At 37.1% G+C, this 26,292-nt stretch overlaps 1 protein-coding gene and 1 long non-coding RNA gene across 12 annotated transcripts in view; one reads left to right on the forward strand and one right to left on the reverse strand.

The window, feature by feature from the left end:
- LOC135200362 (uncharacterized) overlaps positions 1-8,285 on the forward strand; it is a 218,663-nt gene extending 210,378 nt beyond the window's left edge. For 2 of the 3 annotated variants that reach the window (XR_010311271.1, XR_010311270.1), the window contains 4 exons: positions 1,811-1,973; positions 5,550-5,897; positions 6,263-6,396; positions 6,793-8,285. This is a non-coding gene — a long non-coding RNA (uncharacterized LOC135200362). Of the gene's footprint in view, positions 1-892; positions 1,527-1,810; positions 1,974-5,549; positions 5,898-6,262; positions 6,397-6,792 lie in introns of all 3 variants that reach the window. The other variant, XR_010311272.1, reaches the window with a different exon arrangement.
- LOC135200357 (uncharacterized) overlaps positions 5,735-26,292 on the reverse strand; it is a 373,732-nt gene continuing 353,174 nt past the window's right edge. For 7 of the 9 annotated variants that reach the window (XM_064228954.1, XM_064228953.1, XM_064228955.1 and 4 more), the window contains 8 exons: positions 25,743-25,914; positions 24,792-24,962; positions 23,533-23,703; positions 22,321-22,821; positions 8,936-9,194; positions 8,279-8,423; positions 6,272-6,486; positions 5,735-5,889 (listed from right to left, as the gene is read on the reverse strand). In XM_064228954.1, the coding sequence (XP_064085024.1) occupies positions 5,735-5,889; positions 6,272-6,486; positions 8,279-8,423; positions 8,936-9,194; positions 22,321-22,821; positions 23,533-23,703; positions 24,792-24,962; positions 25,743-25,914 (1,789 nt within the window). Of the gene's footprint in view, positions 5,890-6,271; positions 6,487-8,278; positions 8,424-8,935; positions 9,195-22,320; positions 22,822-23,532; positions 23,704-24,791; positions 24,963-25,742; positions 25,915-26,292 lie in introns of those variants that run through there. The other 2 variants (XM_064228957.1, XM_064228958.1) reach the window with 2 other exon arrangements.

Consider the following 26,292-nt stretch of genomic DNA (forward strand, 5'->3'; position numbering starts at 1 on the left):
ATTTCGTTGTGATTCTTAATTCTTGATGCTTTCAGTTCAGTTCTGGGCCTAGACTCTGTTTTTTTTCCATCTGTCCACCCGCCTGTGGTGGTTGCGTATGGTAACACTACGTCCCGGTGCTTTAGATAGTTACGGTATGTGTAAGTTTTAGGTAAATAAAAGGATATCTGGGTGTACATTTGCAACTGAAAACTGTTTTAATAGTTTACTGTGTGCGAATTACACCGTTAATATTCGAAATAGGATTGTTATTATTGTTGAATGTAAGCTGAATGTAACTATCTTAAGCCTGGGACGCAGTGTTACCATACGCAAACATCACAGGCGGGTGGACAGATGGAAAAAAACGAGTATAGTCTGTATCGAGTTAAATAATGTACTTATTGCGTTTTTGTAAACAGTGGGGATAACTAATTTGATTTCACTAATTGTGTAATTTTTGGTGTCTTTCAATCTAGTAACTTTTTCTGATTTAAGAAATTGATTATTTGATATTGCAATGTAGCCTGTTAATGCTCAAAAGTTCAATATTTTTTTTGTCTTATTTAGCTATGCAGTAACGCTCGTGCAAACTCTGATTGCTTGTAGGTTTCCATATACTAGATTTAAAGTATTTCCTTGTTAGAGTATAAAACATGTACGGTATTATTAATTTAATCTCTGTTGGTGGAGCAATTTCCTATCCACTGCATTAATTCCCTTTCTATGATATAGTGTTTGTTCTTAATGTAATTTTTTCCCCCGTAAAGCTTCAGTAACATTTACATTATGAAAATTGTCCAGCCTTTTTGTTTGTCGACAGCTGGGATGGAGTTATGTTTGTAGTTTGGTGCTGTTTTTTGGTCTGTCAAACTGACTTGCACTTTTGTGGTTTTTTTTTTTATTTTTATAGTCAGCAGATAATAAACGTAACCGGGGCCCCAAAGGGAAATCAACCAGAAGAAAGAGAAGGGACAGTAAAAGATGCTAAATAAATGAATATGAGGGAATAGAAAAATAAAAGCAATACAGGGAGATTCAGATGTCAGCAGAGAGCAGTAATGAATTTACTCCTCAGAGGATTTGACAAAAAAGTTAAGTATATCTTAGTTGACCCAGACCACCGAGCTGATTAACAGCTCTCCTAGGGCTGGCACGAAGGATTATATATTTTTACATGGCTAGATCCAACTGGTTACCTAGCAACAGGACCTACAGCTTACGTATTGTGGGATCCGAACCACATTATATGGAGAAATGAATTTCTAATCGGCAGAAATAAATTCCTTTGATTCCACATTGGCAGAGCTGGGAACCGAACACGCAACTACCGAAACGGTAGGCGAGCGCGCAACCCACTCGCCCAACAAGGAACTTTTATAGAGGTGAGAGGATTTACAACTGCACCAAGCAAACTATTCCACATTTTATTTGTAGCCAAGATAAAACTCCTAGGAAACTGAGTAGTACTGATCCTGTTGCAAGCAAATGAGTTTGTAGCAGCAGCATAATGGAGCCCACATGGATTTGCTTACAATATTTGGTTGGTAAGTTTTAAAAGATATGGTCAAACTTATTTCTTGCAGAAACCAAACAAATGCAGAAATAGGTTATAATTTCATGTAGTGCCCTTACCAGTCAGTCAGCCAAGTCATTAATTTTTTACCTTTAATTATAACATGTTAGAGCGAAAGGTTGACAAGTTTTGAAGCATTTCTTGTTTGTTTATTGAGTCCCTTAAACCTGTAGAAGATTGACTGCTTTTAAGATTGTTACACTATGAGTGAAGTATTGATTTTTATTTGCTTTTTTTATGTAAATTATTCAACAGTTTCAGGAAGGTGGTCCAGCATTGTAAGGACCTGAGTCGTCACCTAAAGAACTTTGGTCAACTTTAGAGCTTCTGGGGTCCCTCAGGGTGAACATGGCATTGAACCGTAAATCTATGCCAATTTAGCCAGGTGTACATAAATCAGCTCTGGAAATCAAACCAAGTAAGTTCTATTGTTTGCCTCTTTCCCCACCCTAAAAGGATAAGGGTCTCAGTTCAAAGAACCTTTGTGAATGCTATTACACTGTAGTACATGTATAGGTATTTTGCAATGAAAGTCACACTGAGGAAGGAAATAAAAGTACATTTTAATTACATTTTATTGACTTTTTAAACATTTCATTCTTAATCATGACAATGAAAATGGAATAACTTTCGAAAACAAGGCTCATTGGCCAAAAAATTCACGTAAAATATTATGCACGTTGAGTCCATTTTCTTTTCATCATTACCAATGAAATCAATACTGGAAAATGCATATATCTGCAAAGGACTAAATTGCAGTACAGAGAAAATACATGCCTTGCATTCCGTCGGTTTCAAAGCATGTATAACAATGGTTATGTATTATGCATAAAAATTTTCACTTGAGGATTGTTTTCTGTAGTTGGCATAATTTGTTTTATGGTAACAACTACTTCACTTCCATACTCATTTTCACAACTTTCCCTTATCAGGAAGGAAAGGCATATAGCTGCATACACACAACATACTACACACCACAAATTCTTATTTTTCTCATTCGTAATGCACCAAATTTCCTTAAATATATACTTTAGGTTAACCGATGATATAAAAGATACAAATGCGAAGTACACAGAGCTTACTAATACAGTAACTGTAATAATGCCTTTATGCTAGTCCTATATGCTGTCTAACTAGATTAACGACAGAACTTGCAAGGGAATGTAAAATGTAAAGTCCTCAATTCAAGATTGTATGGAAAATTTCTCCCAACTAATCTAAGACATTATGAATACGGGAAATACTGATTAACATGCAAATGTAAGTTAAAATGCGGTCAAAACCACTGGTACTATCTCGGTTGTTTTTGTCTCTAAAACAAGACAGAAGGTGAATCACCCAAAATAACTTGGCTAGAAAGTTTAAAATTGTGCATTGTATAGAAGGTGATGCTCAATGGTCATTCCCTCTTTGTTCAACCATAACATTATTGTGACTACGATATTAGTGCTCATATTTGAGCTACTCATAGAATTACCTATGTAAGGATATGCAAAATGTTATTATAAATCTATGTATATCTTAAACTTTAGCATTATTAGCTACCTACTATTTTGAAAATGGCACCAGTGAATACGTAAGGATTAACAATTAGGACTTTAAAACGGTCAAGTGTCACATTGCCTTTCTTGTGACACATGTCTTGATTGTACCATCAGAAGGGTATTTTGAAAAACAAAAAGATCAAATCTTTCACCAATTGAGTACTACTAGTTTCAAAACATGCAAATCTTAACTCTTGCTTTACTATATAAAGCAGGACAAAAAGTAATCAATAGTCATAGTTATTCAAAACCCCCCCAAAAAAGGCCATATACAAAAATATATAAGCAGTTGTCTTATAAATAATAAAAAATGGTTTGATTGCAGATCATAAAAAATCCAACTGTGAATGAAAGAATTAAATTTGGTTATTAGCAGGCACCCCTTAGTCCTTACTGTCTCCAGCACTAATGTTAATCTTTACAAGTTGGCAAAGAGTCTTATGTGGGAACTTGCTTACACCTATGAATGGTGCATTGTGCTTTACAGTGTGTGAGGGGCAGTGATTCCTTCAACTATGAGACAAATGAGGTAACTTGGATCATGGATTTTTTCTGATCAATTAAGCTGCCAGTGAACTGGCTTGAATCATGCCTTAGCCAGGAATCTAACCCAGTGTAAACTGATAATGCATCCATTATCCAGATGCCCCAACACAAATCTTATAAATATCTGATTAACTGTATACTATGTATATGAGTAAAAGATCAGATTAAAAATTACAGCAATATAAAAAATTTCATCCTATCATTTAATGTTTCTGCTAACTAGTGAGATAAAAACCACAAGTGCAAACACTATGTAAGAGAAAATGAGGTTAAAAATATATCTAAATGAACATTTCATTGACTACTTCACATTCCACCATTCACAATTTACTTTTAATAACATTAGGCGGATATATTCACCGTCAGTTATGAAATCAGTCTAAAGTCTTTAATCATTAAAAGCAAGATATTAAATGCAACTGGTTTAATCTCCGTGTCACTGATTTTTAGTTGGTTTGATACCCTGTGGCTTCATAAATTTAATTATGTACGTCTCAATTTATTTTGATATGGTTCCAGCTTGCTTTAGACAATCCTGTGTTATAAACAGTTTCCTATATTTTATGTACTTATCAGCAAATTTCTGTCCACATGAATAAAAAGTAAAAATAAAAAATGCATCAGTTACTTCTGCCAACCCTTACTTTATGCAAAAGTTATGCACTGTACTGATAATTATTTATATTTTATATACAGTAATTTATTTTTCTGCCCAAAAACAATGATTAACCCCAAGTAGCTCTTGTGTCAGGCAGCATTCAATGTTAACTTATTCACTTAGTTTTCTGAAAGCAAAACATTGCAACATTTGAGCTTACATAAATCAACATCATAAACAATGAATCTTAGGCTTGTTCACTTGAGCTTATTGTCCATATCTGTTCTTTGGATTTGAAAGTTCCTTGGTGGTACATCATTCAGATTATTTTAGCTGCTTGCTTGTTCATACTGTCTTCTGTTGTATTTTGTTAATAAGAGAGAGTAATGTTCGCATTTAAAGTTCTGAGTAAGCTAGTATATATGTATAATTAGGGTCCAAATAAGATACTAATGTATTTACTCTTTAAATAAGAGAGTACTACTTTCCAAATAAGAGCACACTGTGTATTTGCTTTCGGATTGAGAGGATTGTGTGTGCATAATCAAAACTCAGGAAGTGCAAGTCCACAATCAACTATTCTAAAGAGGCTTGTAATATAAGTTGTCTTGAGCCAAACATTATAGGACTAATCTAATTGCACTATAGGGTTCATAAGAATAATAAATAATGATGTGTATATGTTTTAACAATTGTATGACTAGGATTAAAAAACAGAATATGTAAAAATGGTCCGTTTAAAATGACAACTACACTATAGCAAGATACTGTATAATGTGACCTGTCATTCTGTTACATCACATACAAAGGACTGGATACAAAAAGAAAGTAATGCATACAATTTGTAACAAGAGGAAGGTAATTGAACATCAAAACCATATAGCTGCACAAACAACCTGAACCTAAATGAATCACGGAATGTGTAATTTACATCTTCAGTCTGAGTAAATCAGGAATGTTCATATAATTGCCCCCAGTGTGTACTGTATAGGTCATGCGCATCAGTACTTTAAAATGAAACTTAAAACTAACACAGCCATTTGCCATTAAGCTGTTAAATAAAACTTCTTTTTTGAGCACTGACTAATATTTAAATGACTAGATATCTCAATGAAAAGAATTACATTGGTAATGCCTTTTGTAATTATTTCACAAGGGGTATCTCAATCAAAATAAATTTCTCCTGGTTCAGGTAAGTAGCAGATTTGAGTAATGGCAACAATCATAGGAACTGGAGATTTTTCCTTCAAGCACTAATAAGAGTTAATTTCTGATTAATCCCAATCTTGTCTTTATCACATCACAGGCAAGAGTTGTCTTCTAGGGAGCAGCAGTGGTGTGGCGACATCAGTTTTTTGCAAATGCTTGCAAGTTGGAGCACATGGAGGACACTGCTGTATTGCAGCAAACTCACAGCTCAGTGCAGTAAATGCTTCTTCAGTTGTCTGAACAATGGAGAGATTAAGGGAATGTTCACTTTACTATGGCAACTTAGATCCTACCAAGTCTGTGCAAGGACCAAGACCTGAAGAGGGACCTGCGTCTTGTGGAAGCTGGGGCAGTGCCCCCATGGTTTGCTCGCAGATGAAGGGTTGCTCCTCCTTGAAGATTGACCCAGGTTTCTATGCTGCCTTCTGTGCCAGGCTCTAGAATGGTGTGTTAAATGTACATTAAACCTATGTGGCTTTTAAAAATCCATCTTGCTGACACACATTTTACTACTTTAAAATCACTGTAAGTTAAGACTATGCAAGAAGAGGAAGGAAAGTATATTTATATTAAATGGGGATTCCTCATATGAAAAAAACTATTTTATTTTATATTTACGATATTAAAAAGTAATACATTGCTTCTATTCTGATGAATAAAAATGCAATTTAGATTTGTTCACACACATGTAAAGCCATTGAAATTCTGCAATAAAAAACTTAAAAAGCTTTATTTATGCCAAAACATGCCAGAAGAAGATGGGGAATAGCATCTAGCAACTTAAGAGTGTAACTAGCTTGTTTCTTTCAGATAACTAACCTGTGAAAAGGTCTCCAAGGACAATATTTGCTGAATTCAGAAGTTCTCTTGACCCAGTCCTGACTTCAAGAACAAGAGTAGCTCTCCTGGAAACTTCACCCTCGACCACCCACTCACACTCAAAGGTAGGAGATGGAGACGCAGGTACAAGGCGGGATCGTCCAACTGTTTTGGTACTACGACTAGAGTTTCCACTGCTGCTGTGCTTTTCATCACTAAAGAATAATATGAAAGTTTACATAGTTTGTCGTAATTGCTCGCTAAACTCATTTCTAGCATTTTTTAATTTTTATTATTATAGCTAATACTGTTGTTTAGCTTGTTAGAAAAATTCCTACATATTGTAAACTATTTAAATGAAAATTTATTGAGCACATCATCCAGAATAAAAAGATATCTCAGGTTAGATGATTTTGAATGGGTTTCTACATTCAATTTGTTCCAGACTGAGGTAGGAATTGGAAATCATAAAAAAAATTTCAAAAAGTTTAAAAAAATTTTCATGACTATTTCCATTTCAGACACTTGTCATTCAGCTCATGAAAAGGGAACTGCACTGTGATCACATTTGCAGCTGTCAAGTACACTGGCTTTGACAACTAGGTAGCTACAGATTTGCAAACCTTAAGAGTTTTTACTCACTATGCCATACTCCAGGCTTTGAAAACACTTAACTCGAGACTAAAATAGGCAGTTAATAATACAGCTCCTTACTACAAAAGCTAGCCCACCTCACACAGGAAGTGACCATAGAAGGCCCCAGCACACCACCTCCGACACCTGCAGCTCCTACCTTGCCACCAGAGGGTGCAGCAACCCCATCAGTACCCCCTCCACAGAAAGCAATCATTCAAAAACCCACCCCCTTCCTTGTCCAGATGCAACTTTTCAAAATTGCCAGGAATGGCAATGTCGCTAGGACGATTATTCAGTCATGGTGGATCTGCCTAAGTTACCCAGACAGGAAAAATGAATCCAAATAAGGATGTGACTTGCCTTGGAGAGACAAAGGATAGTCGAGCACACCTTAGCATAATTGAGATGGAGATGTTAGCCGTAACCTGGGGCTATGTCTAAATGCAAACTGTACAGACTTTTTACTGGCCAGAATTGACTTGACATCGCAAGTACTGTTTAAGATTATGGGCCTTGCCAGGTTTTACAACCCAGCATCCAGCAGGAACAAGACGACGACCACTCTGCTATGCCCTCAGGAGAACTTGAATAAGAAGAGCGAAGATCTCTCCTAAGTTCCAATGTTACCATGTGAGATATTCCACTCTTACACTGGTTTTCATGTCGTCTATAGGAGGGAGCTACTCACGTCCTTAATGACCATCTAGACTAGCAACAAGTAAACTATGCAACTGTAAAAATTGTCGGTGCTTCTGACCAAGAATGTGTGTGATAACAGAAGCACTGCATATGTACATTAGCACCAGAGCCTCTTGACAGGTTCTTGACAGGTAACATCATCCCTTGTCTCCCATAACCATAACAGATGATGAGCTACAACTTCTCAAGTTGTGGGTTAACCAATCAACTCACACTCGACGTGGTTCGGAAGTCACATAAAGCCATTGGTCCCATTGCTGAATAACCACTGGTTCCATGCAACATAAAAACACCATACAAACAAACATCTATGTAATGCACCAGACTTGATTGGCCACTGTATTTACCATTTCTTCCCAGCTAAGATGTAAAGTCATCCCTTTAGGAAATAAAATGTTTTGTAAGTGCTACTCTTTAAATGTTCTTGTAGGATTTTGATTAACCATCTTGCTGCCAAAAATAGGGGTTTCTCTTGTATTGAACTAGAGAACGTGCAATGCTGGCTTCTTTTTTCTGGTCAAAGTTGCATTCTTATTCTCCATAAAGCTTCCCAAGACATTTTTATCATTATTCTGAAGGCAAAAAAAAAAAAAAAATCTGGAGAGACTATACAAACCTGAAAATAAGAATAATATCAGTCAAACCAAGAAGAATAGCTTATCAATCTCTTACCTAATTCGAACCCTGAGGAAGAGCTGGAGGCCTGACCGTGGTATGTGCAGCCCTTGAACACGTCCAGCCACTCCCCTGACATTCATGAACACATCCACTCTATGGACGTGCCCACTCTCCCCACTTAATTTCGTAGACGCCGTAGCTGAAAAAAGCAATTTATGTAAATAAAGTCTCATGAGGTGATCCTTCGGTAGGGCTAATTAATTACTTTACCACATGGTTATAAAATTGAATTAATTCTGGGCCAATTATCATTACTTATCAAAAGCATGGGAGTACTTTGGAGTATTATTGCTACAAGACAGCATCAAACATATCAGGGTCATTGTTAGTCTAAAGATGCCAAATATACAAGCATTTATTCCACTGGAGCACATTCTTTGATCGCCCAATGGTCACGCTGAATGGTAGTAACAAGCACTTGCAAAACTGGTAGCATTACTGATTCACCAAGGGCAGTGAAAACAGGTTCGTCCTCTCTAGTCTATATCAAAAAAGAAATGAAAAGATCCCCCCGGGGAAAACGTAGTAGTATTCTATAGCTGAAGAAAGGGACACCGAGTAAGAGGCTTGCCAAAGCTTACCATACATCGAAAAGGGAGGAGAAACAAACTTAAAAAAAGTAAACTAGAAGCTGTAAAAGATTAATCTTACATCTGTTATTGTTGCATGGCAGAAGAAGCAAGTTGGGTTGTGACTTGGCATGGCTGAGGGTGGCATCCAGGAGTTCGCTGGCATCTCCTTCACCCCCACCAACCCCCAACCTCATACCCGTGCTAATGCCAGATAAGGTCAGCTCTACGTGAGGTTCAGGGCTTTCGCACGACTGGACTTCAGGGGAGAGGGTAGGGGCGTCTCGAACACTGGCCTCGGAACGGAAACGTCGCAGAGGATGGGCAAAACCACGTCGCATCTGGGGATGTTGAAGGAGGTTTTCGTGGCCAATCGGGGTCAGGAAGGACAGGGCCAAGAGGCGGACGGGAGGATCAGAGGATGAGGGGGAGAAGAAAAAACACTGATGGTTCCCATTTCATGTCAATGTCATATTAAAAAAAAACTATTGATAACAGGCACATGCAAACTGTAAAAAAAAAATAAGGCTCTCCTTAGCAAGTATTCTTCAAACACTACCCACTGCTTTAGATGCTACAATTCTTGAATTTCTGTCAAAAACAAAAATCACCATACATCGTTAGATGAATGTTAGGAAGCATTAATACTTTCTTTTTAAATTTCGTTAATGGCTTTCAGTACAAGATTTATACAAGTGTATCTAGAGGTAATTGGTGTACCATGGATAGGACAGAAGTAAGACAGATATAAGGATTAGGGAGCAGAGGTACCAAAACTAGTCAGAAAAAGTGTATTTTGTGATCAGTTGTTCGAAGGGTTGAAAATTGTACATCATCAAATAAAAATAAGTTTAATAGCAACCGTTACAATCTTGCCAATAGAGCAATAATGTCCCAATATTACATATCCCTCGTTTTAAATGTGTCTAAAGTAAACCATCCCAATAACTTCACTATTATAAGTATAATGCAAGATGCCCGTGGCCACAAAACTAAAGCCAGGCAAGAAGCAAAATTTGACTCTATCATTAAGCATCATAATGGTCCCTGCAACGTAAAAGATAATGACAGCTGAATTTCCAGTACGCTGCTGTCTTATCTATTATTTTGCACATCTAAACATTGTTCTCACTATGATAATTATAGCCAGAGTTTATTTTCTTCACACAAGTCTTGCTCACACTGAAGAGAGCAAAGATTGTCGCATGAACCTTGACAATAAACCAAAAATCATTCATTTTATCACGAGACATTAAGCGTACCAACACATCACAAGCAAAGCCTAGACAATCTATTGTGTGTTTGGAAGCAGAGGCTGCAATCATGTGGCTACGATATATCCTACGAAATCCATACTCAAGATGTGCTTTGAAGTTTCATGTGTCAAAATTTGGTATTTTTGTCTCAGTAATTCGTATAACCTGATTTAAATGTTTCAAACCGTTATGCGATGCATCAACGAACATTGTTTTCTTCCTAAAATCACGCAACAAGAACACGATTTATTCACAGGTTCATCTTCAAGGTGAAATGTTACCATATAGACGGATATATCGGATGAGCGTATAGGCCTAAATTCTCACACTTGACGCCCAGAGAAGTTACACGCCTCCGATGGGAAATATTATGAATGTAAAATCATGAAATGTGTAAAATGTGACAGTGTAACACATAATAACAATGCTTCGGGGAAGCAGGAAAAAAAATCTATAACAAATGACAAAAGTTGAATACTTAGATCTATAGATTCTATTGTTTGACTTAACCCCGCACCCACGACCAGGCTACGTTTAACTCACCCTACGAAGTTTCTTCCAATTGCCAGTTATCAATATATTTGTTGCATCGCAGCGCCATCCACAGCTTGTAATCTTTTTGTAATAACTGAACTTACTCCTACAATACAGTTACAACATACTCTACAGCTCCAGTATTGCATACATTTTTTGCAGGTTAGTATACTAGAACAGGAGGCGACTGTGTTATAATAGGGACTTACAATTAAGTTTATATATATATATATATATATATATATATATATATATATATATATATATATATATATATATATATACGGTACTGCCCACACTCATACAACACATGTATTTGTGCAGTTATACCCCAAGTGAATGTCGATGTATGATAAAAGTCAACGAAAGGAATACCACTATACAATACCAAAATAATACATACAGCAAACTATTACAAAATTCAACAATTCTCATTTAATGAACCATTCAAATAAAATATGGAGGTCACCTATGAGAAATTTAATTATGCTAATTACGATTATGATCATGGTCACCATAGTTAGCTGGGTTCGTATTTTTATTATTGAAAAGATCTAACACAAGACAACTGTCGAATGTCAGCTTACAATCAACGGCCAATAAGAAAATATAAAAAAAAAAAACAAAAAAAAAAACGGGGGAAAAAAAAAACGGGGAGGTGGGGCTATTACTGAAAAAACTAACAATCTATTATGACGAAGAACATGTAATGTAAAGACTTAAGTCATGTTAACTTGAAAAATTTCCTGTAAAAACACGCAGTACGTATAATAATTCTTGAACAGCACAGTTTAACAGGACAGTTTACACAACACAAAAATAGTTTAATAGTGTTTCAACACATTAGTCAACTTCTGCACTGCCTTGAATTGGCAGAGCGCATTTTATACACAGCTCCCTTAGTAACACCTATGACAGAACACATCAAAGTCAATCCAAACTCAAAGAGAGAGAGAGGAAGAGAGAGAATATTCAATATCTAGTAACTTTGGTAACATAAGGGCATGTTTGATCAAAGCCACTCACTCCAGCTCAGAGACAGAAACTGAGAGAGAGAGAGAGAGAGAGAGAGAGAGAGAGAGAGAGAGAGAGAGAGAGAGAGAATGTTCGGGGTTGTTATGCTGAAATTTATTGGAAGACGTAACGTCATTACAATAGTAACTCACAAAGAAATATTCCAAAAGGCCGAATGTACTGAGACCTGGTCGCTCAAGTCCTTTAGAAAAACAACAGTAAAAAGATAATTAAAAGTTTTAAAAACTACACATGAGACTACAGGTTTCCCCACGACGTACAATGGTGGGAATACTTTTAAATGTAACGATCTTTTTAAAATGTAACGATCTTTTTAAAGGTACACAACAAATTCTGGTCACGTTCATCGTTGTGAAAAATTTGACAACGAATGAAATTAAAGTACGTCGAAGAATGAGTGATATAGGTGAATACTTAAACTAAAGTAACGTTAATTTTCAACCGGTGTATGGGTTAAAAATAAGTTTTTTTTTGTGGGGGGGGTTATGAATGGTGTTCATTAAAACAGTTTTAAAAATGGGATATCTTGTTATAGATATCCGACATTATATAACATTTGTAATTATACTCAAATCACCGTTTAAGGACTATATTGCAACTAGTGATGACTAAATATTATAGATTACCTTTTATTTCTTTATTTATTTATATTTTTTGCATGCACGTATCTCTCTCTCCTTTATGAGCAAATAGCTTTAAGAGTTTGTCAGCAATCTTGATTGACCATCACATTTCACTATCTACCAAATACCAAATTCACCGCCTATGCCAACAGAGGAATAATTGAGGGGTTTCTCCCACATGGGACTAATCTTGGGACTAGTGCAGAGGCGTAACTGGTACTGTTAGACCAAGGGGTTTATAAACTGCACTTGCTAGACCGTGATGAACTGATGTTCTGGTGAATGCAGTTTGTTTATTTTCACTCAATTACTCTATATGGATTTTTTTCCCTTTCTACCTCTCTGTGACAACTGCCGTTCTCATCACACCTCTACGGTCTGTTGCTAGTTTTAATTTAAACCTCTACAGTCTGTTGCTAGTTTTTAAAATGTAATTTTTATAAGGTGTCATGGATCAGTGGCCTATTACCCTCTTGCCACCATAACCAATATAGTTTAACTTCATTGACCGATTAATTAAGTGCGCGGCAATTGTGACGGTAACCCATCTTGGTACTAGCCAAACCTTTGACAAGGCTAAACATTAAAATCAACTGCAACGCCATGGTACATTCCTCTCTCACACAATCGAATCACTTAACAGTCACTCATGAGACCCACCTCCTGGTAAGTTATTCGTAAAAATCCTGCCCTAACCATTGACGTATCTACGTACGTAACCCTGCTTAAAACAAACAAACTACTATGAGATTCAGGGCCTCTGTAACACGGTTTTTTCGCAATAACTTTTTATCTATGCATTTCATAAATATAACGCTTATTCAGAATACATATTATATCTACACATAAATTTTGACTGTATTCTGCATTACGTAGGTTGAATAAATTTGGTACTTATAATGTAAAAGTGACTTTTTTTTTGAAGACGGGCCAACTTACTCGGAGAAAAAGTTTCGAACGCACTCGTTACGTAACTTATGACAGCATTTCTTCCTTCTTTCTCGGTGGATGATTGGCTATACGTAACGACGAAGGCTAAACCTCTGGCAACAATGACATACAAATTTAAATACAAGCAAAGCAGTAAACCTTTATGAACTCGGAAACCTCCCCACTGATTATTGCCATAATGAACAAACCAACAAAATATGTTAATAAATACAAAATACACTTCGATTATTAGTCTAACTCCCAAAATAGGTTACCCAAGAAATTACAGTCTACTTTATAGGTCACAATCAGATTGACAAGATGTAGGGAATAGTTGGTAATTACCAAAAACATAGTAGACAAGCTTGATTTGATAACTGCTATATCCAATGTCAAGTAATTTTTATTTATTGGCTATCTACCTATTTACTGGAAAAAAAATAGTCGGTACCGTATATTGGCTTTAAACCTTCACTAATAATTATCGTCAGAATAATGACTTCATGAGGCTCCACCCACTTTCGCCTCGTTATAATTCAGGATAACACTGAAGGCTATCATGGGCATTGTTGGATTAGAAAATTTAACTTCAGGCTATAAAAACTAATTTCTCGAGTAGTTGTAAGAAGTGCTAAATGATCCTCAAGGATCCCAGCAGTTGGCCTAAGAGCCGATGGAGTTTCTGTCTGTTGGATGGGCGGGGCAATTTTTCGTCGAAAGGTGTGTTTACCTTGCTTACGTAATGAATGTTTTTCGACTCTTGGCTCGTAATCATTGGCCATGGCGTCGGATAGATCATTTTTACTCTATAAAAATTAAAACTATCGGGTTTAGGTTATTGATAATGCTGACAAAATTTGTGTGTGGTTGTAAAATATACATATGTCAACTTTCAGCTACATCCGATGCTTTGACAAGGAGCAAAGTCCAAAAAACCGTGTTACAGAGACCCTGAATCCCACAGTAGCACACCGGCAAATAGTACTAACAATGACAACTGAAAAAAAACCACTTTGATGAGGAAATAAACAAACGCCTTTATGGCTGTGCTTGAATTATTATCTTTTGTCTGACCCGTATTTTTGTAGGATGTCGTAACATGCAAAGTAAAACACCTTTTGCTCTGAACTTTGCACTATAGGAGAATCATCATCAAGGATGCATGCAACGAATCTATCTACGTCCACAAGAGATCTGTATCAATGGTACTCTAATCTTAGTAGCTTTAGCACCACGAAGTCCGTTTTAGATGGTGCCATGTGACTACCAGAGGGAATGACCATAAAGATTTTTTTTTTATTATTGACGATAAAGTTGATGAATTTTTAAAAAATTAATTACGAATGAAATGTCCGAATAAACGCGACAGCGCCGATTCGAAATGACAATAGCAATTTTACTGCGTTATGGGCAAATGCAACACGAATGGTGCAATACCATGCTCCCTTACAAAGGCCTTTCGTCCTTGTCAGAACCATTTCAGTGACGTTTACCCTGAAAAAAAAAAAATAGGAGTATATTGATGCTCCCAGCTAGCAAAAATGGTTCAAAGGGTGTCCCTTTATAAACGGTAGTGTATAGCTTTGATTCATTTCAAATGATATCTATCCGTCCGTGGCATCTGATGTATAATTAAATGTGCGTTTTTTTAAACATTTCTGCCTCACCTTAATTTCCTAATCAAAACAATCTATTTACGTCCGTAGGCATTGTTATGCTCCTAAACTGAAGTTGTTTTTCATTAATTAACTTTCAATAACAACACGCAACAGTTGTTTTTTCGGTCACTACTTTAAAAGACATACCATTATAGTCAGTCCATTAAATATTCATTTACGTATAAGAGCATTTTACGTTTGATGATAACAGCCGTTTTCAAGATTTAATTGCTCTCATACTCTCAACATTTATCTCGAAATGACGCGAAATCTCAGACTCGCTTTTAACTCAGTCTGCGCTTTTACTATGCTTCTTTGTCCATTTTCTATATTCGGCAGCTTAGAAAAAGACTTCAGCGACACTAAACTATCAGGTAGTCTCAAACAGCTTATCTCCATCTCTATCTATTCTTCACCTTTAATTCGTTATTATTCATCTCTTTCTCTTCTGAGTTTAAGCTTCTGTTGTCACCTGCTCCAGCCACCTACCACATTATAATTTCTATTTTTCTCGGGTAAAACACGTCAAAACTAAAATTTTCTCCTCAATACATTAACCTTCGCAAATGCTAGATAGAGAAAAAAATAATCAAACCACGACTCATAAGGTTAAGACAATACCAGAGCCCGGGAACAGGCTTATTCAGACCTTGGCTGATTCGGACCATATACTGGCTCATTCGGACCTTTATCCATGCTTATTCGGACCTTCATATGATTGGCCGATTTTTCTATGCAGTTTTACCTCCCAAACTAGAATTTTAAGTAATATTTATTCGGATTCGGACGACTGTAATTAACCCCCAGGGGCTCGTACTAAACACGGCGAAATACATTTGACGCCTCAATTCCTGGTGGCTTTCGTATTCGCAGGGACGAACGATACGGAATGCTTATATAGAAATAACCATTGCCATAATATAAAATTATTAGTATGGGTCCGAATCAGCCTACCAAATGGTCCAAATCAGCCAAGATTAAGGTCCGAATCAGCCTGCATCCCACAGCCCCAAAGCTTATACAGCAAAACTGCAACCAGTATACACCCGTAGGTTGAGAATTAGGTTGGTATTCTTAGGTTCTTTTCGTGCCCTATCGTTTCATTGCCATTTCTTTTATTTTATTTTTATTTATTTATTTATTTTTATTTTTTTGCATGAAAACCTCGAAATGGTCTTTCTTGTAAAAACGGCAATTAGCTGTGTCTAACGAAATGGCTGGCTAGTCTTCCAAAAAACGGAAAGCTTCTATTTACCAGATACCAATTCTCTTTTAAAATCAACCAAAACCATTTCCTTTAACCGAGCATCTCTGTCCAGGGGTTTTCGTCTCTTCATTTTTTTAAACATTTCCACAAACATCTCCTTCATAAAGGCCACGGTATATGATTTCCAACGATATCCAACCAACATCTTATCACCGAGAGTCGGCCATAAAACATATTTATGATATCATATTTCACGATAAGACGCTGATTCATCAATCAAGCATTTTGCTGAAACGAAGACTTAACCACGGATAGCTCTGGAAGCAAATTTATAGGCCTACACTTACGACAGTGAAAGATATAAGAGAGGGTCGAGGCAGCCATTCATAGAGACACTTTTACTATCGCAAAACTGAAACTAGGTATTCTAATGTCACTTAAAACGGACAAGGTACTGTAATTCTGTATATCTGTATACAGAAACCTTAGGTAAAAAGGGTGGGCCAGAGGTGGACAATGGCAAGTCCAAACTTGGAGTTCATTAACCGTTTACTATCTTTACACTAAACAGATTAAAAGTATGTAGTACACGCGTTACGTTTCATTACCACTATATTACTGGCACTTAACTCTCAAGATACTCAAGTTTCATTCAGATACCGAGTGTTAAATTCCCGTTGCCATGCATGGTGGCTCTTTCCTTTTTCTAAATGCCGATTATTATTTCTCTTACTTTTAGAATCAGTCCCAGACACGCCAAATACCCCCTCTCTACAGCATAGTCTCTCCTCTCTTCTCTCCTCCGTTCTTTCCTCTCTTCTCTCTCTCGCTCTCTCATCTCTCTCTCTCTCTCTCTCTCTCTCTCTCTCTCTCTCTCTCTATGATACATCCTGCAACATTGCTTTAAAATGAGGCCGAGACTGCTTGCTTTCCGGGAATAACCATGAAGCCATACGCGTAACCTAGGCTAATCAAAGGTTCATGTTCCTATTATGACTAGTCTCACATGCTTTCCCGATGAAAACATCACGCTGGTGCTGATTTCTTCACAGCCCAAACATTTCTACACAATATCGAATATTTACTGAAAGGGAAATGTCCAACGAGTTGTTACCATAGGTATAACAAGTGGGACAGGTTTCGTCGAGCTAAACGCAGTTGGAGTCGTGCAAAGGGGACAAAAATTTAATGGGTGAAATTCAATAATATTTGTTGTTGCCATTTACTATTAAGAAAGTGTCACTAAGTGATTCATTCTACGTATGCCGTGGAGACCTACTTACAATTAAACAGCAGCACTCAGAAATATATAGGACTAGGGGCTAACGCAATACTTCATAGATATTTTCACTTTTATCTGTTGACACTATATCCTTTAAATTTATATTTGAAAACAAAATTTTCCTAATATTCTATATGACTCGTTCTTACTGATCATCTGAGGGAAAATCCCACACAAGTACTAACTGATATGTGGTGAGAGAGAGAGAGAGAGAGAGAGAGAGAGAGAGAGAGAGAGAGAGAGAGAGAGAGAGAGAGAGAGAGAGAGAGAGAGAGAGAATGTGTTACTTAATAAATGTGTGTTTAACTGTAATTTTACAATGGAATTTCTTATAGGTCTAAGGCTACATACTTACTCAAAATAGGTGTTTATGTGCTTACATACGCGCGAGCAGCGCGCATACATGACATAATACATATGAACACTTGTAGATGTAATGTTACAAAACTACATACATCGAAATACATACCTAGATACATATATCTGTAAAATGTTTAATTGTATGTGACAAGCTTATAAAATATTGTTAGCCTTAACCCTAACTTAAATTAAAGCAGTATATTAACCCTGAAAGCATATAGGCAACAAATTAAAACCAAGTAAGGCCTACTCTTGCTGGACTACAAATTAGCCAACATAATCGTGTTCTGTGTGAACTAACTAATATTAATGATAATTTAATATTAGTATTCAAACAAGCAAGACGCAACAACTGCGTGTCTAAAACAAAAATAAAGCTTAAATTAACCCTCTGTTGATATGTGACAGAAAAGAAAAAAAAAATGAAAGCAAATCAAAACTAATCGGTTTTTGTGCACAAGCCACACAGTTAGCAATCTACGTCATGGCTACAGAGAAGTGTCTGCGCTGTGGACACCTACATAAAGTGTTTCTATTTAGTAAACATAAAAGGTGTGTTAAGTGCAGTCCAATACGTACATTACGGTGGAGATAGGTCTAGGTCTACATATAGTAAGTGTCTGGCTGTCTAGTGGAGAATGGCATAGACTATTGAAGTGTTTTCTTTGGCTACCAGTAAGAATATTCGTGTCCGATATTATTGGAACTAATTATGGGCAGCCGTTACAATTAGCTCCAATGATATCGGCTGCGCATACGTACTGTTGGCTTAAAGAAAATAGGCCTATAAATCTAATTGGAAAGATGGTTACAGTAAGAATAGAAAGGCGGGATTTCAGTCAAGATTTCCTATTGATTACAGGCCATAATTTCAAGGTATACAGACTCCATTTTTTTATTATCAGACAGTAAAAAAAATGGTTACTAAGTTCATGGCTTGGTATTTCATTACAATCTCGGCAAAATTAAAACTGTTGTTGGCCTTTTGAAAGCAAATGGCTCTCCAAGTTCCATGGATTTATTTATTTATCTATTTATCTTTTAGTTCAAACAAAACTCCCGTAAATTTGTATTGATTTCAGTTTTTTAAATATATTTGCTTTGCTCTTCGTATTGTCTTTTTTTTTTTTTTTTTTTTTTTTTTTTTTTTTAATGGGGAAGAAGCAGCTTGGCAACTACCTACACAAAAATATTCTGTCCGTCTATATAAATCTACGCCTGTCTCTTGGTATACAATAGAAGATTCACATCAGCCGTGCATCTGATGTTTAGGCCAGTCCCTTACGACACTCCTGATTGGCTGTTGATAAATGCCAATCACAGGCCTGGAAACTCTCACTCTCTCTCGAGAGAGAGAGTTCATATAGGCAGGATGTATGTTCCACCTTTCCTGAGGGATGCTTTTAAAAGAAGTATCCCTCAGGAGAGATGGAACATACATCCTGCCTCTGTGAACTCTCTCGAGAGACAGTTTCCAGCCCTGTGATTGGCTTATCAACAGCCATTCAGGAGCGTCGTAAGGGATTGGCCTAGACGTCAGATGCATGGTTGATGTGAATCTACTATAGTATCTTTCTACCTTTTGAACACTTCCCGTCAGAACTACAAACTTCAGTTTATTCCCTGTTGTGTTTTGGCCCTCATATTTATCATACTTCGTCTTCGACCACCTCCCGTCAAGGGTATTTACCTATTTAATCTTATCACATTATTATTATTAATATTATTATTATCATAAGCCAAGGGGCCACTTTGCTATTAAAAAAGAAAAAAGGCAGAACGCCGCAACTCACCCCTCCTCCCCTCTCCGCTCGACGACAACAATGGATCCAATTCTTTTAGATGTTTATTATAAACCCAAGTGAATTTCCAGATCCATCCAACAGCTGGTGGTACACTAGCCAGATATAAACGTGTATATATATATATATATATTATATATATATATATATATAATATACTATATGTATATATATATATATATATATATATATATATATATATATATATTATATAGATATATATATTTTGTATATATATAATAATATATATATATTATAGTATATATAATATATGTATTATATATATATTATATATATATATATATATATATATATTATATATTGATGATTGATTGTCCTTACTAAGATAAATAATATACAGCACGTTTCACTGATGCTAAATTTCTCAAGTCATAATTGACACAAACGCAGTTTCAATGAAGCCGACAACCTTAGACTTTTAAATGCATTATTACTTTCCCATGTCCATAATGCCTTGAAGTTGGTTGAGAGAGAGAGAGAGAGAGAGAGAGAGAGAGAGAGAGAGAGAGAGAGAGAGAGAGAGAGAGAGAGAGAGAGGAATTCCTTGCTTTGGTCGTACTTCAAATAGAAATTCTGGCACCAAAACCACGGCCATCTCCCCAGAAACGGATTACGGCAAGGTCATGATGGAGAGTTTCCAACCCGTGCATGAAGTACTAGATAGTCCTCATTCGTGAGGCCTTCTAACAAAAGCCTATTGGCAAAGTCTTTCCGTGTAATCAGTATCCGATATCTCAACTAAAGGTTCTATCAGCCACGTACTCATTCAGGTTGACTGATTGGTGAACTGCGTTTGAATTCTCATTAATATTTTCATTTAATATAAAGATCAGGTGTTCCTCATTTAACAGTAGCAACGTTTGCAGGAATAAACTACATAAGCAGCACACGAAAGCCATACCAAGTTAATCAAAAGTCATTTTGAGGGCTGATCCTCAGCACAAAAGTGTGCCACTTTGCAGCTTAGGTTGTTACCAACTGGTCAACAACCACGTAGCAATAATAAAAACGAAAGCATGCTGCGACATAAACCTTGATAAGCCATTCCACAAACACGCTGTGGAAGTCTAAAGTTACCCCCACACACGGGACGCTTCTAGTGGAACGTGGCCGGCCACTAAAATAAGGAAAAAAAAAATGGAAATTGTTTGTATGGAAGAATGCAGACGAACCACTGAAAGTGGACGACATTAAAAAAGTAGAGACGAAGTGGCTACCAGGTCTGTTTCTCGGCCACACCGGTGTATACAAGCTGATAATATCAGCTGGCCACTAAGTGGCTGTGTACTTTAGTGGCCAGCCCCATTCTACTTAAGCCCCGTGTGCAGGGCAGCCTCTAAACCCGAGACACTATAGGGTTTAATTATTCAGATCCTTTGCCTTCGTAAGGTGGTATATTTTCGTTTTCCTCAGTGTTACCTACTCATTATACATAGATCAGCTGGCTTGATCAATTCCCCAAACAATTATCGTAGAAAAATAAGTATTTTAAAAGTCATTTGACTTAATTTTCGTGTTTAATAATCCTCGCTATTCTCTACCTCAACTAAAATGCTACGACTTTTGTTTACTTCTCTCAGCCTTACGCCAAAGTGAAGTCTTGAACGAAGAGATGATAAAACTGGCGCTTAACTGAATTATAATCAGTTAGGTAGAAGCCTTACTCTCTACTGTTTCAAACAAAGAACAGTTATTTTGGCATTACAGTCGGTTTCAAAATATGGAATCTTTGATAAAATCAGCAGCTCTGGCAAATTGAAAGCACTATTTCCGAGATGTTGTTTTACGTAGGGAGATGGAAAGGTTTTCATTATCCATGTGAGGTTTATTCACTTATCCATAGCTAACCCAAGATACGATATCTGTAATATAGAAACCCGGTTCGGTACAGACGCCTATATTGTCTACAGTATCCCAGACCTACACAGTATATTGTTTAACAATTTACTCATCAAATGCATTTACTTTAGCTTTAGAAGTTGGGGGAAAAAAAACGCAGATTAGTCGTAGAAAAAGAGAGACTGTCCGAAGCTTAAGAATAATCATGCATCAAGAGCTTCACGTCAGTTCTATGTCATTCTACATGCACTACTAAGAGAGACCAGGCAGTAGATTCTCAAAGGACCTTCTGACATTACTGGGTGAATTAATACAGGTGAATAGAGGTGAATAAAGATATTCCCATGAGAGCTGGAGGGAGGTGAGGGGGGGGGGGGGGGACCTTATTACAAACTTCTTCTTATGCCCTTTTGCAGGTGATCAGCACACGGACCATTTAACCAATTTTGTCCAAAAAGTCTTATTTTTGCCTCACTAGACATCGTTTCTATTGTCCGCTTAGCATTACCAAATAGCGAAGGTGAAACGTCGGACTAATGGTTTGCAAAAAAATTTAAAATGTAAATAACATTAAATATTTATATATATTTATATAATCTTTTCAATGTCTTTTCAGTATTGGGAGACAACGGCGTCAAAAGCTATTTGATGATGTCTTTTTGTTTTTTGAGAATCTAAGTCCAGCTAGTCTATCTAAAATATGGAAAAAATAAAGGCCAAGATGCAATTAATCGAAATATATTTAAGCTAAAAAGAATATATATATATACTGTATATATTTACAAGAGTCACATCGGCAAATCAAGATGCATTAGTTAAGTCATGCAAAAAAAAAAAAAAAAGTTATCATCGAATCAACGATGCAAATCGTCTTGTGATTGCTGTCTGGTCCAGCATCCAAGGAACGGCGTGCACCCTACCTTCTCCTTCACCGCCCGGAGGCCTCCGTCAGATTTCTTACTCTTGGGCGCGTGCTCGGGGCTGCTGTTGCCGCCGCCCCCGTAGTCATCCTCGCTGTGCTCGGGCAAGCTGATCTTGGGAAGGGGTTTGCTCTGGTGGGTGCTGGTGATCGAGCCCTGGTGGCTGATGCTGGGACTAGAGGCGTTGGAGCAATCGCTTTGGGCCGCGTCTCCGCGGCCCTTGGAGGACCTCGCCATGGCCAAGGCACTCGCGATGATTTTGGCACCGGTTTTGCGCGACTTGGAGTTGTGCGTGGGGCTGCCGCCGCTACACGGCTGGTTTATGGAACTACTGTAGGAGGAGGAGTCGTTATCGATGGAAGGCGAGTCTTGGTTGTACGGGAGGGCGGATTCGCTCGATCTTCGGCAGCTGTCCATCTCCTCTTGCGCGTCGGGCAGACCGCCACTTGACGTGTAGGACATGCTGTGAGCGGGAACTCTGGGTGGTCTCTCCTCTTCGTGCTGCAAAATAATGGTGGCTGTAACGGCACAACACTAAAACCAAATAAAACCAACGACATCCATTTATGACAATGATTGTTTTATTGTTTTCAATTTAATCCGGACAACAGTAGCTTTAACTTCCATTTCGATAAAAGCCTCTGTAATCTATCTACCTTGGTAATCTTGCTATCAGAAATGATTATTACATAGGCCTAACAACGAATAATTTTAGGGGTTGAAAACAGAGCAGCACAATCACTTATGCCATAAAACTTTTACTCAACTTTTCCTGCTTTTCCACACTGCTCTTTGATAATCTTAGGTTCATGATTATGCAACTTGTATTTCAAAGAATTTTCATGTGGGAAATGCTTAAAAAAAGACCCTATAAATATATCAATTTAGAGTGAGAAACTGAGGTCTGGCTTAGCTGAAAGACTTCCCGAATGTATAGCATTTTCCAGACAAAATGAACCATTTCTTGACAAAAAAAGTAGATTGACTGATGCAAAAAATGTACAATGGCGTGACAACAACTTATGTCATCGACGGAGAAAAGTCATCCATGCAAAAGTGAAGAGAGACATTTGAACAAAACGAGAAATGTGATTGCTAAAGAAAGATAATTGGTAAAGTAGTGATGAAAATGACGACTGACAGAAAAAGAGCTGAGATAAATATTCAGTTCAGACGCATCCTCTACCTAGGGCCCTACAAGGTCTTGTTTACCTCTCTCAGAGGGGATGGCTGAGGCAAGATGATTCCGGAATCTTCCCCAGAAGAGGTGCCAGCATGCTCCTCTATGTGACAAGCATCGCTCGCGGGATCGCACTTGGCTCCTTCCAAAATCATGCCCGAAGTGAGGGAGGCTGATGCCGTTCGAGCTGCTATGATTTGATGCTTTAGGAGAGAGAGAGAGAGATACGAGGAAGGGTAATCATTTCATGCTTTGGAAAGAGGCAATCCTTCGTATGCTAAAAAAAAAGAAGATATGCTTTGTGTGGAAATATCTTATCAAGTCACTTATATATAAAAAAAGCGTGATGCTTTGAAATTAAGATCGATATATGCTTAGGACTGAATATGTTTTTGGGAGAAATGAAGATCATTATATAATGCTTTGTGAAAGAGAATACTAACTTCAAGCCAGTTTCAAACATGAGATGCTTTGCAAGAAGAGAATCAGCTTTAGAAAAAAAATCCTTGTCATTCCGATGAATAATATAAACAATAAGTTACTTAAGAAGACACGAGAAAAACCTGAAGCTTATCCAAAGAATATATCCATTACCTTGAAGGCAGAGATGCTTTGTAAAACAAAAGAAAAACTGATAACTGTAGAGAAAAGTTATTTGATTTGTAATTAAAAAAAAAAAAAAAAACTGTCTTAAGAGGAAAGTGTTATACACACACAAGTTTTAACACAATACTGGACTGGAAAATTTCTCCTACTACAAATGTTGGAATGTTTTGGCATCTATGTATACTTTCCATCGATTGAATTCGATATTTAAAAGAAAAGGCTTAAAAACAACTATAGGCACAGAGATATCTCTAAACTGAGGACTGTTAACTATGGAGACAGTATATGAAAATATGTAATGGCTTTTTAAAAAAATTTTTGTGCCTATTTTTTTTTTATTTTTTAAAGTGACGTATTCTACGTAAAGATTTTATTGTGGACTGTTAACCATGAATACAGTATATTGCAATTTTTTTGTTTTTGTACCTAATGTATGTTGTTGTTTTGCAACTTTTTTTTCTTTAGCAACTAAGTATTCCAAGTAAAAATTTTTATCCCTTACACACAAAAAAAAACTTTGATATCACCTCTTCAGGGAAATATAAACCACCAATCAAAAGTGTTGCATATCAATTTCGAATGAAATGAACTATAATAAAATATCATACCAAAGAAAAAAAAAAACATGCAAGAAAAATAAGCTTCAGAAAGAACGACCCGAGATATTCGTGCGCATCGACCTTACCTCGTAATCATCCGATATGACCTTGACCCTGATTTCGAGCTGACCTGACTTGGTGCCCTCCAGGGCTTTCCAGATGGGCCCATCTGCTTGGGACATTTGTCTCACTTCCATCTCCTGAAGGGACACTGATCCCAAGAAGTCTCTACCAAAGGCATCGTGGTCCCACAAGGTCTGTCGAATAAGAATGAAGAGTATAATGGTATTTAGGCCAAAGACCGAGCGCTGAGACCTACGAGGTCCTTCAGGGAAACTGATATTAAGGTTCGTAAAGTGTAACAGGGAAAACCAAGCAGAGGTGCAGCAGGAAATAATTCTTTAGAAAGGTTGGAAAGTCAGATGGTGGACAGGGAATATTGCACGGAGGTACAGTGAAAGAAATGAGAGGGGTTGCAGCTAGGGGCCGAAGGGACGCTGCAGAGACCCTTAAGTAATTGCCTACAGTGTACCACGTGAGGTGCACTGACAGCACTATTTACACGTTTTAAGGGACCTATTCCAGCAATGCCAATGAATTTTCCCTGTATTTCTAATTATTATTACTAATTATTAATATCTATTATCAAGAAATAACAAAAGTATGAAATACCAGCTGACTAAATTTGTTATACAAAACTATTATTAAGGAATAACAAAAGCAGGTATGAAGTACAGCTGACTAAATATTATAAAAAAATAACTATTATTAAGGAATAACAAAAGTAGGTATGAAATACCAGCCAACTAAATCTGTTATAAACAAAAGAACAATTAAAAAGAAATAAAAGGGCTAATTTTTTATATAAAAAAATCTGAATACAATAAAAAAATATGAAAATAAAATTAAAAACAATAAAACAAAATGAAAAAAATAAAATTAAAAACAAATGAGAGACTCACAATCGCTAACAAAAAGAATGTTATTTCATTTTCGATAACTGAAAAAAAAAAACCTGAGTCCAATAAGAGACTCACAATGGCTAAGGCATCAGGAGGTTTGGGCAAATGAGTGATGAGCGTCTCCTCCCACTCGGGGTTCAAGGTCTTCTTCATGACCCTGGTTCTGTACTTGACTTCGCCGTTGACCTTCACCACGCAGTAAGGGTCACTGAAGCCGTTCAGATCCTTAGCAACAAGGTCACGGGCCCTGTTGGCGAATGGGAATTCCTGAGTGATATGGAATATGTACAGAACTGAGGCCAAACGCTAAAGCACTGGGACCTATGAGGTCATTCAGAGCTGAAAGGGAAATTGAGGGCAAAAATGTTTGAAAGGTGAAACAGTAGGAAAACCTTACAGCAGTTGCGCTACGAAATAATTGTTAGGAAATGGTGGACAAAGATGTTAGAAAGGGAACAAGAACGGAGGTACAGTAAATGGAATGAAAGGGGTTGAAGCTAGGGGGCGAAGGGACGCTGCAAAGGACCTCAAGTAATGCTTACAGTGCACCGAACGAGGAGGCCTCATGGTATTACCCCACTCCTGGGCTCCTAGATTTGCTCTTTCAGTTTTCTTAAATGATTCT

The sequence above is a fragment of the Macrobrachium nipponense genome, chromosome 26 (genome assembly GCF_015104395.2).
Source record: "Macrobrachium nipponense isolate FS-2020 chromosome 26, ASM1510439v2, whole genome shotgun sequence".
Lineage (NCBI taxonomy): Eukaryota > Metazoa > Arthropoda > Malacostraca > Decapoda > Palaemonidae > Macrobrachium > Macrobrachium nipponense.